Source organism: Pristiophorus japonicus, chromosome 1 (assembly GCF_044704955.1).
Source record: "Pristiophorus japonicus isolate sPriJap1 chromosome 1, sPriJap1.hap1, whole genome shotgun sequence".
NCBI lineage: Eukaryota > Metazoa > Chordata > Chondrichthyes > Pristiophoridae > Pristiophorus > Pristiophorus japonicus.
The window spans coordinates 46,156,184-46,172,604 of NC_091977.1; the positions used below are offsets into that span (position 1 = coordinate 46,156,184).

The 16,421-nt window shown below is 48.4% G+C and overlaps 1 protein-coding gene across 1 annotated transcript in view; it reads right to left on the reverse strand.

Annotated features, from left to right (window-relative positions):
* Positions 1-16,421, reverse strand: part of LOC139263234 (ufm1-specific protease 2-like) — a 237,647-nt gene that overhangs the window by 159,326 nt on the left and 61,900 nt on the right. The window contains exon 5 of the mRNA XM_070878994.1: positions 2,548-2,702. Coding sequence (XP_070735095.1) covers positions 2,548-2,702 — 155 coding nt within the window. The remainder of the gene's footprint in view (positions 1-2,547; positions 2,703-16,421) is intronic.

The following is a 16,421-nucleotide window of genomic DNA, read 5'->3' on the forward strand; positions in this document are numbered from 1 at the left end:
CAAATAAGCTGTACTTTTGCTCAGTACTAGCGTGTTTCTTTAAGACAGAAACTGGGTTCTGTGGATCCTAGTAAGTGTGCAAGGGAATCTTGGAAGACCCATATGATTACTGAACTTCTGTTCAGCTGGGGCTGGGAATACTAAATCTCCATAAGAATTCTGTATTCTTCTGACTTACTAGAATGTTATTATTGTTGCCATGTACTAATAATATTAAAAAAAAATTTCTATGATAGCACTGTGGGCTGAATTTTTACAATGCCATCGGGATGGGCGTGGGATGGGGTGGGGGGCGGGACGGAGGGGAGGCAGGGGCAGGGGTGTGGATCGCATCAGAAAACCGGACGTTGAAACAATTGAATCAGACTTCTGGGTTTCCCGGCGAATTAACTGGAGCGGGTCTGATGATGTCATGGATGACTCGACTTCAGCTCAGCCATTTAAAAGGAGTAATCCACAGATGACAGCTGAAAGTTGGTGGGGGTGCAAGTGAGGTTCTTGGAGAAGAGAGTTGATTGGGTAAGGAGTAAGTTGATTGTTGTTACAAGTCGGACCTCCCTTATCTGGGATTCCTTTATCCGGCACCACCCCTTGATGATTCTGGTGGCCGAGGGCGCATGCGTAAAATGTGGCCAACCTCCTCCCTGACTTTGGGGCCGCGCTAACACTTGGCCCGCTGGGGCCCACCGACACTTCGGGCCCGCCCGGGGCACCGACCTCCTTCCCCCCTCCCCGACCTCAGGCCATCTCCCCCCGTGCCCCCACCCCCCCGCCACCTGTCCTCGGGCTGACCTCCATTTATCCGGCAAAATCCCTTATTCGGCACAGGCCAGGTCCTGAGGGTGCCGGATAAGGGATGTTCAACCTGTATATAAATTTAGACTGATTGATAATCGAAAATGCAGGCTCAGTGCCAAAAAGCTGCCCCGAGATTCAGTGATGCTGTCCTGGAAATTATGCTCCAAGGAGTCAGGGCCCCCAGGGAGGTTCTCTTCTCTGGTGATGGGGGGACGAGGCAAACTGTCGAGACTAAGAGGGCATGGCTGGAGATCCCGGAAGAAGTGAGCAGCAGGAGTGTGGTACCCAGGTCGTGGATTTAGTGCAGGAAGTGCTATATTAACTTCATGAGGGCAAGAAAGGTGAGTACAACACCACATTACCCTACATCCTGATCCGCGTGTCACTAAAGCCCCTCAGTCTGGCTTCCCTGCACATCACTCCTCACACCAACCTACCTTGCAGGTGCACCCATCCCTCTCTACCTAGTCACATCCCCATCTGACTATCTACCACTGACACTAATGCAATCATAGAATCTAATGCCACAGAAGGAGGCCATTCGGCAATGTCACACCATTCCCTCAGTCATTCTACAGATGATGCCCATCCATCCTTTACGCTCATTCTATGACTCTCACTCAAAGGTCTCTTGTTTCCCTCCTTGCAGAAGAAGAGAGCACAGAACACATGGGAGAGGCAGAGAACCGGAGTTGGCCCACCAGCAACAACACCACTGACTGCAGCAGACGAGGAGGCACTGCAGATCAACGGGTGCTAACTCTCCCACCCTGCCACCATTATCGCCCCAAAAACATCAAAGCCGAAAATCCAGACCGGGGAATACATCTCCAACATGAGCAGCACGCTATCGCAGGTGATGGCTACAATGTGTTCTTCCATGGAAACGGTGGCATCCTGCATGGAGCATCAAATGTGCCAGTCAAATGAGTGCATACTTGCTGTGAACAACAGCTTGCAGACTCTCATTGCAGCCACATCTAAGATGGATAGAAACCTAGAGTTGGCCGTTCATCACCCCATGCTCTCCAGCTCCTTGCCAGCAGAGTTATGTGGGTGGGCCATGGGAGGGATGATGGTGAAAGAAGACTAATTTAATTAGCTCAGCCGCCTCTCCCAAGCGGTTCTCTGGTGCGCTGACTAATGCACCCAAGTTAAAGGCGGAAGCCGTTGGGTTGAAACTGGCTTCCCACACGCTGTCACTTTCAGTACTTTTAACTGCCCACCAGCTCGCAAACTCGCACTCTCTTCAAAGTAAAAAAATCTGGCCTGTGTTTTTTTGGATAACGGACTGTGCTTTCCAAAGTTCAGCGAGGGAGACTCTAGACTCTATATGTGTCACTATTTGCTGAGGGTCTTTGAGAGAATGCCATTATTCAGCCTCAACGTAGAAAATTTTGAAAAACGTCGCTTTAGGAGTTTGTCAACAGTATATAAGAGCTGATGCAAAATTTCTATATAAAAGTACTTGGGTCAATGTCAAAGAATATAAAATAAATGGTAATCTTGTGCCTCCAGGGAAGACAGGCCATTGGCACAAAGTATGCAGCAAGTGTCTCAGAATGAAACCAAACAAATTTGGACAACATACTTGAATGTCCGGTGAAAACATTTAACTTAAGAGATCGTGGAGTCAACATGCTAAAAACTGTTTTACCAACAAAGTATTATTGACTATATACTACATTATTGCACTGTTAACATACTAAATGAATTCCGAAACCATTTAATATTTAAGACAATACATACTTTCCCCATGGGTCATCTGGATTAGCAAGTATCACCACATCGACAGGAAGAGTCAGTTTGAAGTAGATACATGACTTGGTGTTGTGCTGGACAGTTACACTTTCAATGACATCAAGCCTTGTCAACTCAAACATAATCTGTAGGTTTATTACTTTCTGAAAGTTAAAAAGTTATGCCAGAATTATTAAAATTGTGAAAGGTTACAAGGATGGGTACATATTACAAAGTAACAGAACACAAGGTCAACATATAGCGAGAGAACCACTGGAGCAATCGAAAATGGAAGCCAGAGACCTTAATTTACATAATTATTTGGAGCTTAGGTCGTTGCCGGCAAGCACATCTGCTGCCAGCACAATCTCCTCTTCCAATATGGCAGGCAGCGCGCTTCTGGACGGAATTCAATTAGACAACAGAAAATTTACCATGAGAGTTTTACCGCTGAGTCCTGAAAAAGCAATGTTAATCTGAGCAGGCCTGAATAGGGCGAATTTACTGAAATCTGTTTGGCCTTTCTTTCCTCCAAATCTGAATTATTCTATCCACTAGAAGTCACACAAGGTCAGCCTCTCTTGCTGCTAAACTGCTCCATGATGTCCCTGGCTGCTCCTGTGTGGGTCCATTCTAAAACAATGGGCCAACAGACAGAGAAGAAAGGAGACTTAGACAATAAAGTAAACCAATCAAACTAGGTTTCCAGGATAAATTGTAAAATTCATTGTCAAAAGCACCCACAGAATATCTTTCTTTGAGAATTGTGTGTGGAGGCAGAAGACATATGTATGGTTCTTAATGAATACTTTGTGTCAGTTTTCACAAAAGAGAGGGGCGATGCAGACATTGCAATCAGGGAGAAGTGTGAAATATTAGATGAAATAAATATAGTGAGAGAGGAAGTATTAAGGGGTTTAGCATCTTTGAAAGTGGATAAATCTCCAGGTTTGGATGAAATATATCCCAGGCTGTTAAGAGAAACAAGAGAGGAAATAGCAGAGGCTCTGACCATCATTTTCCAATCCTCTCTAGCTACAGGTGTGATGCCAGAGGACTGGAGGACCACTAACATTTTACTGTTGTTTAAAAAGGGAGAAAAGGATAGACCGAGTAATTACAGGCCAGTCAGCCTAACCTTGGTGGTGGGAAAATTATTGGATAAATTATTGGATAAATCTTCATTTAGAAGGACAGTCAGCATGGATTTGTTAAGGGAAGGTCGTATCTGACTAACTTGACTGAATTTTTTGAGGAGGTAACAAGAAGGGTCGATGAGGGTAGTGTGTTTGATATAGTCTATATGGATTTTAGCAAGGCTTTTGATAAGGTCCCGCATGGCAGACTCGTCACAAAGGAAAAAGCCCATCAGATCCAAACCAAAGTTACATGTTAGATCCAAAATTGGCTCAGAGGCAGGAAGCAAAGGGTAATGGTAGATGGGTGTTTTAATGAGAAATTTTAATGAGAAATTTTAAAAGGGAAGACAAGTACTTTAATTCTTTACAATCCAGCTAATAGTCTGATTTTCTAACGTCCACTGGCTTTAGATCAACTCTTAAGGTAGTCTCAAATTGTAGTTTCTGTTGTTTTCTATGGAACCTGTTTTGCAATATGGGAACTCCCATCCATAGCATGCATCAATGTTCAATTCACCAGAGCAGCAGCATCAGGTAGGAGCCAGGAGCAGTGGTGAGGGACAAATCACTATGACTGACTCCATGAACTGATAAAAGGAAGAACAGGGGAAAGAGGAGAACATTACCAAAATGAAATGGGGAGGAAGAAGGATGGAAGAGAGCCAGTGTGCACGTAGGAGAAGAAAAATGAATCACTGGGAAGGGAAAAGGGAATTAATAAAATATAACATCAGATTTATTGTTAACATATAATCCAAAATAACCTTTCCATTTCTTCACCAGAAATAAGGGGGAACCCCAGTAATTGTTAGCATATTCTTCCAGACATCATGGTTAAATTCTGCACCATACATAACCTGTAATTGCTCAATGAGGACAATTGGTGCATGGCACAAGTTGGGAATTCCTGCACCCTCTGTGTGGTATAGTTTAAAGGGCTGCACATACAAACGTCACTTTTTTTTTTACACGCAATTTCGTTGTGCCAATGTTGGACAGCGGACCTTTCTCCTCAGGTGGAGATAACAGCCAATGAACTGCAAACAGATGCTCAGACTTTCAGACCAAGGTGAACATATGAACATAAGAATTAGAAGCAGGAGTAGGCCATACGATCCTTCGAGCCTGCTGCGCCATTCAATAAGATCATGGCTGATCTTTGATCTAAACTTCACTTTCCCGCCCGAGCTCCATATCCCTCGATTCCCCTAGAGTCTAAAATCTATATATCTCAGCCTTGAATGTATTCAACGACTCAGCTTCCACAGCCCTAGGGGGTAGAGAATTCCAAAGGTTCACAATCCTCTGAGTGAAGAAATTCCTCCTCACCTCGGTCTTAAATGGCCGACCCCTTATCCTGAGACTATGCCCCCAAATTCTAGACTTTCCAGCCAGAGGAAATAACCTCTCAAAATGTACCCTGTCAATCCCCCTCAAAATCTTATGGGACCGAAATTCGGCTTTCCGATAAGGCCTTTGGCTGCCTGAAAGCGGCGGCCACGGTGTGGAATAGCCGCAGACTTGCGGCGGACTGGCCGACGTTTGCGGAATTGACCTCAGGGCTTTTTGCTGTGGTATAAGGATCCACCCCGCTCCACCTACTTCCGCCCTGCTCTTGCAGATGCGTCGTTAACATCATCAGAGCGTGCACCGCAGTGGCTCCGCCCCGGAAGGAAAAGTCAGATCAAAAAGTCTTCTGGCCGCCTGTTGGTACCCCCGACAGTTTTGTGGGTCTGTGCACATTGCCAACTCAAGACCGCCAGCAGACTTTGAAGACTTGTTGCATGCATCTCCATTTTTTTGGCTGAGAATTTTTCGGATTTCTCACAAGTTTGTCAGTTGCCCTATTCAGAGCGGCATTGAGTGCTCGTGAGTTAGGATCCTCAATCTGTACAACACAAAGACTTCATTGTGGAGGTTGTGCTTGCGGAGACAATGGGCTCAGTGCTGGCAGCGGAACGCTTCCTGCACATTGTGTGCGGCAGGGTGACAAGCAGGAGAAGGCGGCGCTGTCTACAATAGCTCCAGAGGCAGCGGGCAAGGGACGCAGCAGACATCGCTGCCCAACATGCAGAAGGCCATGGAAATGGCGGCAGACCTCAACCCACAGAGATGGCCCAGAAAAGACCTGCCGTCAGGAGGAGGGTCAGGTATGCTGACCCCCCGCACCAGATAGTGGGTGAAATCGAAAGAAGGCTGGTGCATAGGAGGCAGATGCTTGCCAGGAACAGGCTGCAGAAGGCAAGGAGCAGCAAGAGCATGAGGGAGAAGGTAATGAGGCAGCTATCACAGGGAGACCCCACCACAGATGTGGCGGGAGAAGGCCCTATTGTGCTTCTTCTTCTTAGGTGGTCCCTCGTATCGAGGATGGCATACTTCCATACCAAAAAGGGATGAGTTCACAGGTGTTTCAATGAAGGACCTGATATTCCAGGTCTCGAACTACATGTTGAAGGGGGGAAGATGCCTGTGCGAGGATTTTTTTTAACGTGTGGTGGCCGTTGCACACCAGCCACCACACGTGCTTGACAGAGCTAGGTCTTGGTCCAGTGGCAAGGATTAACCAAGACGACTGGAGACCAGCTCTGCTGCACGGACCTTGTGCGCACACATATCACAGTGTGGGCTGCCCCAGGGCCTTCGCCTCAGCTGGGCCCCGAACTCACACCTCTCCTGGGCCCCGGTCACGTCACTCTGCAATCGCTTGCCGCTCCTGCGCCCAACCGCGCCGCTCCTGTTGTACCTACCCATGCTCCAATCACCGACCTGGGTTATGGTGACGTCTAATCCAGTTGTCCTCCTCCAAGACGTCGCTCTCCTGCACCCAGCTCGCACTGCTTCCTGAGGTGGTATGCCGCCACGCTGGTTCCAGGGCCCGCAGCTCCCAACCCTTTTATGGCCCTGACCTGCCGCTGGTGTTCTCACGCAGGTAAGGGCCGTCACGTGCAAGGGTCTACAGGCAGCAGTTTTCGTTCATGGGCCTGACGGATGACCAATGTCTCCATAGACTTCAATTCCGGAAGGACATCATCAGGCAGCTGTGCACGCTCCTGCAACCAGTTAAAATAATGGGACTAAAGGTGGACAAGTCCCCTGGACCTGATGCCTTACATCCTAGGGTCTTAAGAGAAGTGGTTGCAGAGATAGTGGATGCATTGGTTGTAATCTACCAAAATTCCCTGGGTTCTGGGGTGGTCCCAGCAAATTGGAAAACCGCAATTGTAGCGCCCCTATTTAAAAAAAGACGCAGACAAAAAGCAGGAAATTATAGACCAATTAGCCTAACATCTGTCGTTGGGAAAGTGCTGGAGTCCATTATTAAGGAAGCAGTCGCGGGACATTTGGAAAAGCATGATTCAATCAAGCAAAGTCAGCTTATGACAGGGAAATCATGTTTGACAAATTTGCTGGAGTTCTTTGAGGATGTAACGAGCAGGGTGGATAAGGGGGAAACCAGTGGATGTGGTGTATTTGGATTTCCAGAAGGCATTCGATAAGGCGCCACATAAGAGGGTACTGTGCAAGATAAAAGCTCACGGGGTTGGGGGTAATATATTAGCATGGATAGAGGATTGGCTAACTAACAGAAAACAGAGAGTCAGGGATAAATGGGTAATTTTCCAGTTGGCAAACAGAGACTAGTGGGGTGCCGCAGGGATCGGTGCTGGGTCCTCAACTATTTACAAGCTATATTAATAACTTGGATGAAGGGACTGAGTGTAATGTAGCCAAGTTTGCTGATGATACAAAGATGGGTGGGAAAGCAAATTGTGAGGAGGACACAAAAAATCTGCAAAGGGATATAGACAGGCTAAGTGATTAGGTTAAAATTTAGCAGATGGAATATAATGTGGGAAAATGTGTGGTTAGCCACTTTGGCAGAAATGATAGAAAAACAAATTATAATTTAAATGGCGAAAAATTGCAAAGTGCTGCAGTACAGAGAGACCCGGGGGTCTTTGTACATGAAACACAGTAAGTTAGTAAGCAGGTACAGCAAGTAATCAGGAAAGCAAATGGAACGTTGGCCTTTATTGCAAGGGGGATAGAGTATAAAAGCAGAGAAGTCCTGTTACAACTGTACAGGGTATTGCCGAGGCCACACCTGGACTTTTGCGTATAGTTTTGGTCTCTGTATTTAAGAAAGGATATACTTGCATTGGAGGCTGTTCAGAGAAGGTTCATTAGGTTGATTCTGGAGATGAGGGGGTTGACCTATGAAGATAGGTTGAGTAGGTTAGGCCTATATTCGTTGGAGTTCAGAAGAATGAGAGGTGATCTTATTGAAACTTATAAGATAATGAGGGGGCTCAACAGGGTGGATGCAGAGAGGATATTTCTATTCATAGGGGAAACTAAAACTAGGGGACTATGGGCTAGAACCTCCACTTTTTTTGTATGCTTAACACCAACTTAACGCTCATTTTACCGCTGAAATGATGTATAACGGCCATATAATGCCCATTTTGGCACAAAATGGAAACTGACGGGCATTTTTAGGAGACTTATCGCTGATCGTTACTTTCCCCATGTGCTTAACGCCAGGAAAAAATATTACCACCCGCCCACTTTTTGGAGGCAGAATCAGCAGAATGGGCGAAATCAACGCCCATAATATCGGCCAGCGTTACTTTCCGCACGGAATTAATGCCGAGATTCAATATGAACGCCCGCCCACTGTTTGTTGTCATCAAGAGCATATTAACCAAACTAGCGGCCATGGTGATCGCCCATCGTCAATTTCACCACCTCGCACACATATCGCTCACAATATCGCTCGCTCAAAAAACCGCCCACAAAAAGTGGAACTAACCGGAACGAACTCCAGCGGTGTGGCTGCCATTTGTTAAATCCCACTCTTACGTGACTTGCTGATATCTGAAAGATTTGCCTGAAAGAGCGCTGATGTGAGTGACAAAGCTGACACACTGCTGTGTGTGTGCAGCTCAGACATCAATGGTGCCCATTGCCTTGGTGCCAGTTAAAGTTTACGTTGATTAATGTTAAGTTGTATTTAACCCTTTCATGGTAAGGAATCACCAGTGTGTAACGGTCCAGCTACCAACTATTTAGCTAACAAGATTATGTTCAATAACAACAATTTAATACCAACATTGGTCTGAAAGCATAAGTATGACAGCCAATAATACCCAACCCCCGTCCACACCCCACTTTTTCTACCATTGACATAAATCACATGTTCAACATGTCCAGCAACACAGAAAGGCAAAGCAGGAGCATGGTTCCCAGCCCCCATACATTGCAACAAATTGCATTCATCCAGATGGAGACATAACACAGCGATCACCTGCGCACATGCACCTCACTTTCCTCTCCCCCCTCCCCTTCTTCTCCCCACCTCTACCCCTACCCTTCTTCGCTTCACGACGCCTGGCTGAGGAGCTCCTCAGGCGGTGCCTCATTGGGGGGGGATGAAAACAGATGCGGTCGTTGCATGGGTACGGGAGCGGGGGTGCTGAGGGGGCAACATTCTCTGATGCAGAAGCAGGATCTTGGTCCTTGCTCTCATCTGTCGTTCGCAGTGGTGGTGCGGAACCTAGGGGTGGAGTGCTGCGCTCAGGGACCACCGGGAGCCCTCTGCCACCAGTGTTCCTGGCTACCAGCTCCAGTGCCTCCTCCATCCTTTTCATGTTATATCTTATTTGTTGGAAAAAAACTCGGTGCTAACTATGTTCTTGATGCTTAGTAGGCTTTTTGCTACTGGTGAATCGCCGTCGTGCTTCTGAGCTCCCTCTCTCTCTGTCTCCTCTTCTGCGCATGTCATGATGACTCTTGACCTCCTGAATCGCGGGAATCGAGCATTGCCATGCTGTTGCTAAGGACATTCACACTTTACGGCAGAAGGTCAAAAAAATTTAACGCTACCATCCATTTGATATCGCTTGCGGTAATGCCTGTTTTCAAAAATGGAAACTAGGTGTTTTCAGAATGGGTGAGAAGCTGGCGATCTGAAAACCCTTTTTTAATGAAATAACGCCATTTTTGGGCGATAAGCACAAAAGTGGAGGTTCTAGCCCATAGTCTTAGAATAAAGGGCTGCCCATTTAAAACTGAGATAAGGAGAAATTTCTTCTCAGAGGGTTGTAAATCTGTGGAATTCTCTGCTTCAGAGAGCTATGGAGACTGGGTCATTGAATATATTTAAGGCGGAGATAAACAGATTTTTGAGCGATAAGGGAGTAAAGGGTTATGGGGAGCGGGCAGGGAAGTGGAGCTGAGTCCATGATCTGATCAGCCATAGAAACATAGAAACAAAGAAAATGGGTGCAGGAGTAGGCCATTCGGCCCTTCGAGTCTGCACCACCATTCAATATGATCATGGCTGATCATTTTTGTAACTTTAGTACCCCATTCCTGCTTTCTCTCTATACCCCTTGATCCCTTTAGCCGTAAGGGCCACATCTAACTCCCTTTTGAATATATCTAACGAACTGGCCTCAACAACTTTCTGTGGTAGAGAATTCTACAGGTTCACAATTCTCTGAGTGAAGAAGTTTCTCCTCATCTCAATCCTAAATGACTTACCCCTTACCCTTAGACTGTGACCCCTGGTTCTGGACTTTCCCAACATCAGGAACATTCTTCCTGCATGTAACCTGTCCAATCCCGTCAGAATTTTATATGTTTCTATGAGATCCCCTCTCATTCTTCCAAATTCCAGTGAATATAAGCCTAGTCGATCCAGTCTTTCTTCATATGTCAGTCCTGCCATCTTAGGAATCAGTCTGGTGAACCTTCGCTGCACTCCCTCAATAGCATGCACATATTGAATGGCGGAGCAGGCTTGAGGGGCCAAATGGCCTACATCTGCTCCTATTTCTTATGTTCTTATGATCTCCAGCCTCAGACAAGGCTGAAGACAGCTCCGGGCATCGCAACCAAAGTGACCATAGCACTCAATTTCTATGCCACTGGCTTTTTCCAATCTGCTACAGCAGACATATCAAACACTTCTCAGTTCACCGCGCATCACTCCATCCGTCAAGCGACAGATGCTCGCTATAAGAGGAGAGACTACATTTCCTTCCCGATGAGCAGGGAGAAGCAGTTGGAGTGGCAGACCAGATTTGTGCGAATTGTGGTCTTCTCCAGGGTTCAGGGCGCAATAGACTGCACCCACATTGCATTGAGGGCGCCACAAAACAATCCTGAGATGTTCAGAAACCGCAAGGGATTCCACTCCCTCAATGTGCAGCTGGTGTGCGACCACCACTGCAAAATCATGGCAGTTGATGCCCGGTATCCTGGCAGCAGCCATGATACTTTCATCTTGTGCCAGACCAGTGTGCCTGGCGTATTCGCTGGCCAAAACCAAGATTGCGGCTGGCTCCTTGGAAACCAGGGCTACCCACTCTGCACTTGACTGCTGACTCCCCTTTGCAACCCCAGGACTGCTGCGCATCAAGCCTACAATGATGCTCATTCAGCCACGAGGTGCTTAATTGAGCAGTGCATCGGAATCCTTAAGCAGAGGTTCCGTTGCCTGGATCGCTCTGGTGGAGTGTTGCAGTACTGGCCTGAGTGGATCTCCCTATTCGTGGTCGTCTACTGCATGCTTCATAACCTGGCAATCATGAGGGCACAACCATTTGAGGACGAGCCAGCAGGACCATCCGAGGAGGAGGAGGACGACCAGGAGGAGGAGGCGCAGGAGTACAACGTGCAGGAGGAGGAGGAGGCGCCGGAGGAGGACAAGGATGTGGGTCGCCGGCCACACAGGAGGCGACGTTGCCATCCAAACCCTGCAAGGGAAGTACAAAACTGTCTCATTGCTGCTCATTTCTGATGAGTTCATGCCCACTTCACCCTTCATTTTTGCATCTCCATGGCCAACCCAATGAGTTCATGCCCACTTCACCCTTAATCTTTGCATCTCCATGGCCATCCCAATGAGCCCTTCCACACATCATTGCCCACAGTCAAATGAGAGACCTGCACAAATATGGGAACACAAAATAAAGATTTATTACACAAGAAATAAAGGTGCAAAAAACATACACAATCATTTCTCACCCTTGTACATCTCCTTATAACACCTTTTACGCAAGCCTATTCTCGAACTATGCCACAGTGTCTCCCCTGTGACTGCATCATGGGTCTGGGAAGGCTGCTGTGTTTCAGGTGTCGAAACTATAGATGTCATTCTAGGACGCCCTCGACCAGCTTTGGCCCTGGAAGGGTCGGCTGCAGACTGGACAGCACCCTCCTTGGTGAGTTCAGTCGGTCTTTGACTCGGGCGAGTCCATGCTTGTCGGCAATGACGGAGTGACAGGTCTGGGGTCAGGACTGCTGTGATCCTGAGAGAGCACATCATCCTGCTCCAAGGTGCCTGTGCCACTTCCCGGGGACAGCACCTCTCCATCGCCACTAATCTGAGGGAGCGCAGGTCGGTGGTGTGGCATGACAGCGGCAGGGCCCCCGTGGACTGTGGTGGACCCAGCCACGATAGCAACAGTCGGCTCTTGCGTGGCATCCAGCTGAGACTGCATGAGAGCAGACACAGTCTCGATGCCACCAGAGACAATAGCAGTACGACGCTCCATGGCCTGTTGGCCAGAGTGCATAAGAGCATTCTGAGCTTCCAGTGACGCGGCCAGCCTATCGAATATAGCACTGAGACATTGGCTCCCTTGCGCCTCTGCTGTAATGGCAGCTGCCACATCGCCAACGACATGCGGCATTACAGCTGGATCTGCACGGTCACTCTGGGAGTCCACCATTGTCTGCACACTGGCAATGATGGCATTAAAGGAAGGCTACGGTGTATGCAGAGCTTAACGCTATGCGTGAGGCAGACCCCTCCACGCTCCTGACTACTTGCATAAGGCTTTCGGGCACCCTTGCCATTGCCCCCAACATCTGGGAATGCATAGCCTCCACCCTTTTTCATAGGCCCGAACATCGACGCGCTCGTCTGTGTCCTCTTCAGCAGAACCCGCGTGCGACCTTGCCCCCCAGAGAGATGGCACCCGAGGTTGCCTTTGCCCTCCACCATGCAGCAGCCCACTAGGCACCTGTGCATCACACAGTGCAGACCCCTCTGCTAAGTCTAACATTCCCGACTGCATACACCAGTATCTGAGCTGGTGTGTGCGAGTGTAGGAAGCAGTGATGCGGTGCTGGCAGCAGTGTCCCCCTGTTCTTAGGCCTCGTCGGACATGGCACCAATAGATGGAGTGGCCCCTAGGGTGTCGTCGTGGCTTTCGCTCCCAATAGCCTCTAGGGTCTCTCCCTGGCCTCGGCTGCCAGTGCCCTCAAAGCTGTCATCGTGGCTTTGCCTCCCACTCGCATCAGCGGTCTCTCCCTCAATGCTGTTGGCTCATACTCGGGGTCTCATCTGCAATCATAAATGGCACAAGGGCTCCCGTGAGGTTGAGGTTGGGCATTGCAGCATGCAGCCTGCAACTTGCACAGTATCATAAGCAAACAGGTAGTAGATGTTGGCACTTTCAGGGACAATTGGCCTTAAAGGAAGGCCTTCACTAACAGATGCTGCCCCCAGTGGGATCGGCACAATTGGTGGCCACAGGGAAGACAACATGTGGGCCCACTAGCCTTTGAACCCTTTCTTCGAGGTGACTGAGCTGCTGGAACTCTGGCTCGCCACCACCAGTCCTCTGTTGTGCAACACGGTTGTGAGAAACCTTCACCTGCAAAGCAAATAAGGCTTGCTGAGTAGTAGTGTCATGAGGCCTCAGCAATAAGTGCACAAGTGTGTGTCCATTACATGCAGCTGTAACTCTTACATGAAAGGGAGCCTCCATTGCGAGAATGCACACATATATATATATATATCAGACCTCAACAATCAAATGTTGCTTCAGTGACTATATAGGGAAGGTTGGAAATAAGAGATGAAGGAGAGGGTCGCAGGTGGAAGATGAGGAGTTGGGGGAGCATATACTTACTTTCATCAGGTGAATTATATTTTTGAGCCTTTTGCGGCATTGGGTGGCGGTGCAGTCATGAATGGAGATCCCCGAGACCTCCGTAGCTATCTCTCTCCAGTCATTAATGAAGACAGAGCGAGTCGGTCTGCCTGTGTCAGGATAGAGAACGGTGCCTCCTTCCCTCCACACCTTCGATCAGGGTCTCCAATTCCACATCCAAAAATCTGATGGCCCTCCTTACTCCACCTGGATTCGCCATGCCCTCATTTCAAACTGCTTCGCTGCTCAGCGCCTAGCTGCCAACCTTGGCCTTTAAGAAGGCTACGGAGCAGCTGACTCGTTAGTAGCAAATCGGCAACAGCTGAATTTCGTGGCCCTAATGGCCACTCTGCACCCACACCGCAGCAAACAGTCGATTCCCGCCACCAAGACCGCTCTGCTCCTTTTTTTCAGCAATTCAGAAATGCTGAATTTTGCTCCAAAGGCCGCCGCATCTATTGCGGTGGTAATGACCGGCAAAAAGCAGTAGGTGCGCCCCATTTTGGGCGGAGCTGAATTTCTACCCCATATGTTTCAATGAGATCCCCTCTCATTCTTCTAAACTCCAGAGAATATAGGCCCAATCTATTCAATCTCTCCTCTTAGGATCTAGTTTAAGTGCTAGATAGATTAAATTAAATATTTACCGGTAACACAAAGCACTACAAGTATTGGAGACAAAAGCAGCACCTCCTTCCCCCTCTGCTTCAAATTCCCACTCTCTCCAAATTCCCAAGTTTAACACTCTGTTTAAGTGCACTGCGTTTAAGTTCACTTTATGCAAACCATCCTCTGCTATTAGATTATCATCATAGGCAGTCCCTCGGAATCGAGGAAGGCTTGCTTCCACTCCTGAAGTGAGTTCTTTGCTGGCTAAAAGTCCAATGTGAGAGCCACAGACTCTGTCACAGGTGGGACAGATAGTTGTTGAGGGACGGGCTTGGGTGGGGCTGGTTTGCCGCATGCTCTTTCCGCTGCCTGCGCTTGATTTCTGCATGCTCTCAGCGTTGAGAGCACCCTCTCCGATGTACTTCCTCCACTTAGGGCGGTCTTGGGCCAGAGACTCCCAGGTGTCAGTGGGGATGTCGCACTTTATCACCTTTAAGCTTGTTTACCGTGAAGGAGCTCCGAGTAGAGTATTTGCTTTGAGAGTCTCGTGTCTGGCATGCGAACTATGTGGCCTGCCCAGCGGAGCTGATCGAGTGTGGTCAGTGCTTTACTGCTGGGGATGTTAGCCTGGACGAGGACGCTGATGTTGGTGCGTCTGTCCTCCCAGGGGATTTGTAGGATCTTGCGGAGACATCGTTGGTGATATTTCTCCAGTGACTTGAGGTGTCTGCTGTACATGGTCCATGTCTCTGAGCCATACAGGAGGGTGGGTATTACTACAGCCCTGTAGACCATGAGCTTGGTGGCAGTTTTGAGGGTCTGGTCTTCAAACACTTTTTTCCTCAGGCGGCCGAAGGCTGCACTGGCGCACTGGAGGCAGTGTTGGATCTCGTCGTTGATGTCTACTCTTGTTGATAGGAGGCTCCCGAGATATGTGAAGTGGTCCACGGTGTCCAGGCCGCGCCGTGGATCTTGATGACTGGGGGGTTAGATAGCTTCTCAATGAAGTCAGCACCCATGATACAGAAAGTAGCACTGGTAACCCCAAGATCAATCCTCCAGTGTTTTACCACCTTAAAATAATTCAGGCATAATGAAGACTTCTTGGCTGCTTTCTGGATTGACATGCATAATGATATTTCTGTGGTTAGAAAGCATCTGAGCACTTCTTGATGGTAAACTCTTTGGGGTAGAAATTTGGTCGTGCCTCTGTTGTGACGTTAATCTAGGCGGAGCGGTAAATTTTGCGCCAGGAAATTGTTTGCGTCTCCAGCCGCAAAATTCACCAGCTGGGCCCTGAGTGTGGAGTGGAGTGCTATGGGAGCCGTTCCACACCTCTTTTAGAGTTCTAGGCCACTGAACAACTGAAAATCCCGAGGTAAACATCCGGCTCGGAGCACCCTAAGAGAGGCTTCTGTGTGTTGTGTCTCAAATAAAGCAATGTAGCTGAGTACTGTAGACGTGAATAAGTGTGACCTTCGTCTCTTTATTCGAACTCCAGAGTGGTGGTATAGCATGGGAGGCCTGCTTATATACAGTGCTCCCAAGGGATGCTGGGATCCCTTGGGATTCCAACAGATACACCCTCTGGTAGCGGTAGGATGCTGGTTACATAGTGTTGCATACATAACATCACTCACTCCTTCCCAAAGTCAATAGTACACATGTTTACAGGGTGAGACGATTTGGGGCTTTCTGCTCCCTTGTCGATTGTCATGGTACATCACGGTTAATCGTTACTTTATAGTCCCCACAAATTCTGACTGTGCCATCATCTTGAGAACCAGAACAATCGGACTGGCCCACTCGTTGAACTTCACCGGCGCGAAGATGCCTTCTCGTTGCAGCCTGTCTAGCTCGATCTCCATTTTCTCTCACATCATATATGGCACCGCCTGTGCCTTGTGGTGGTACCGGGAACCAAGTGGCTCTGCACATTCGCCCCTGAGAAACTTCCGATGCCTGGCTCAAACAACGACAGAAACTTGCTCAGATCCTGGACACATGAGGCGTCGTCGACAGACAAAAGCCCTCGGCTGTCGTCCCAGTTCCAGCGGATTTTTCCCAGCCAGCTTCTGCCGAACAGTGTGGGGCCATCTCCTGGTACAATCCATGGTGGTAGTTCGTGCACTGCTCCATCATAGGAGACTTTTGCTGCTGCACTGCCAATTACAGGGATCAGCTT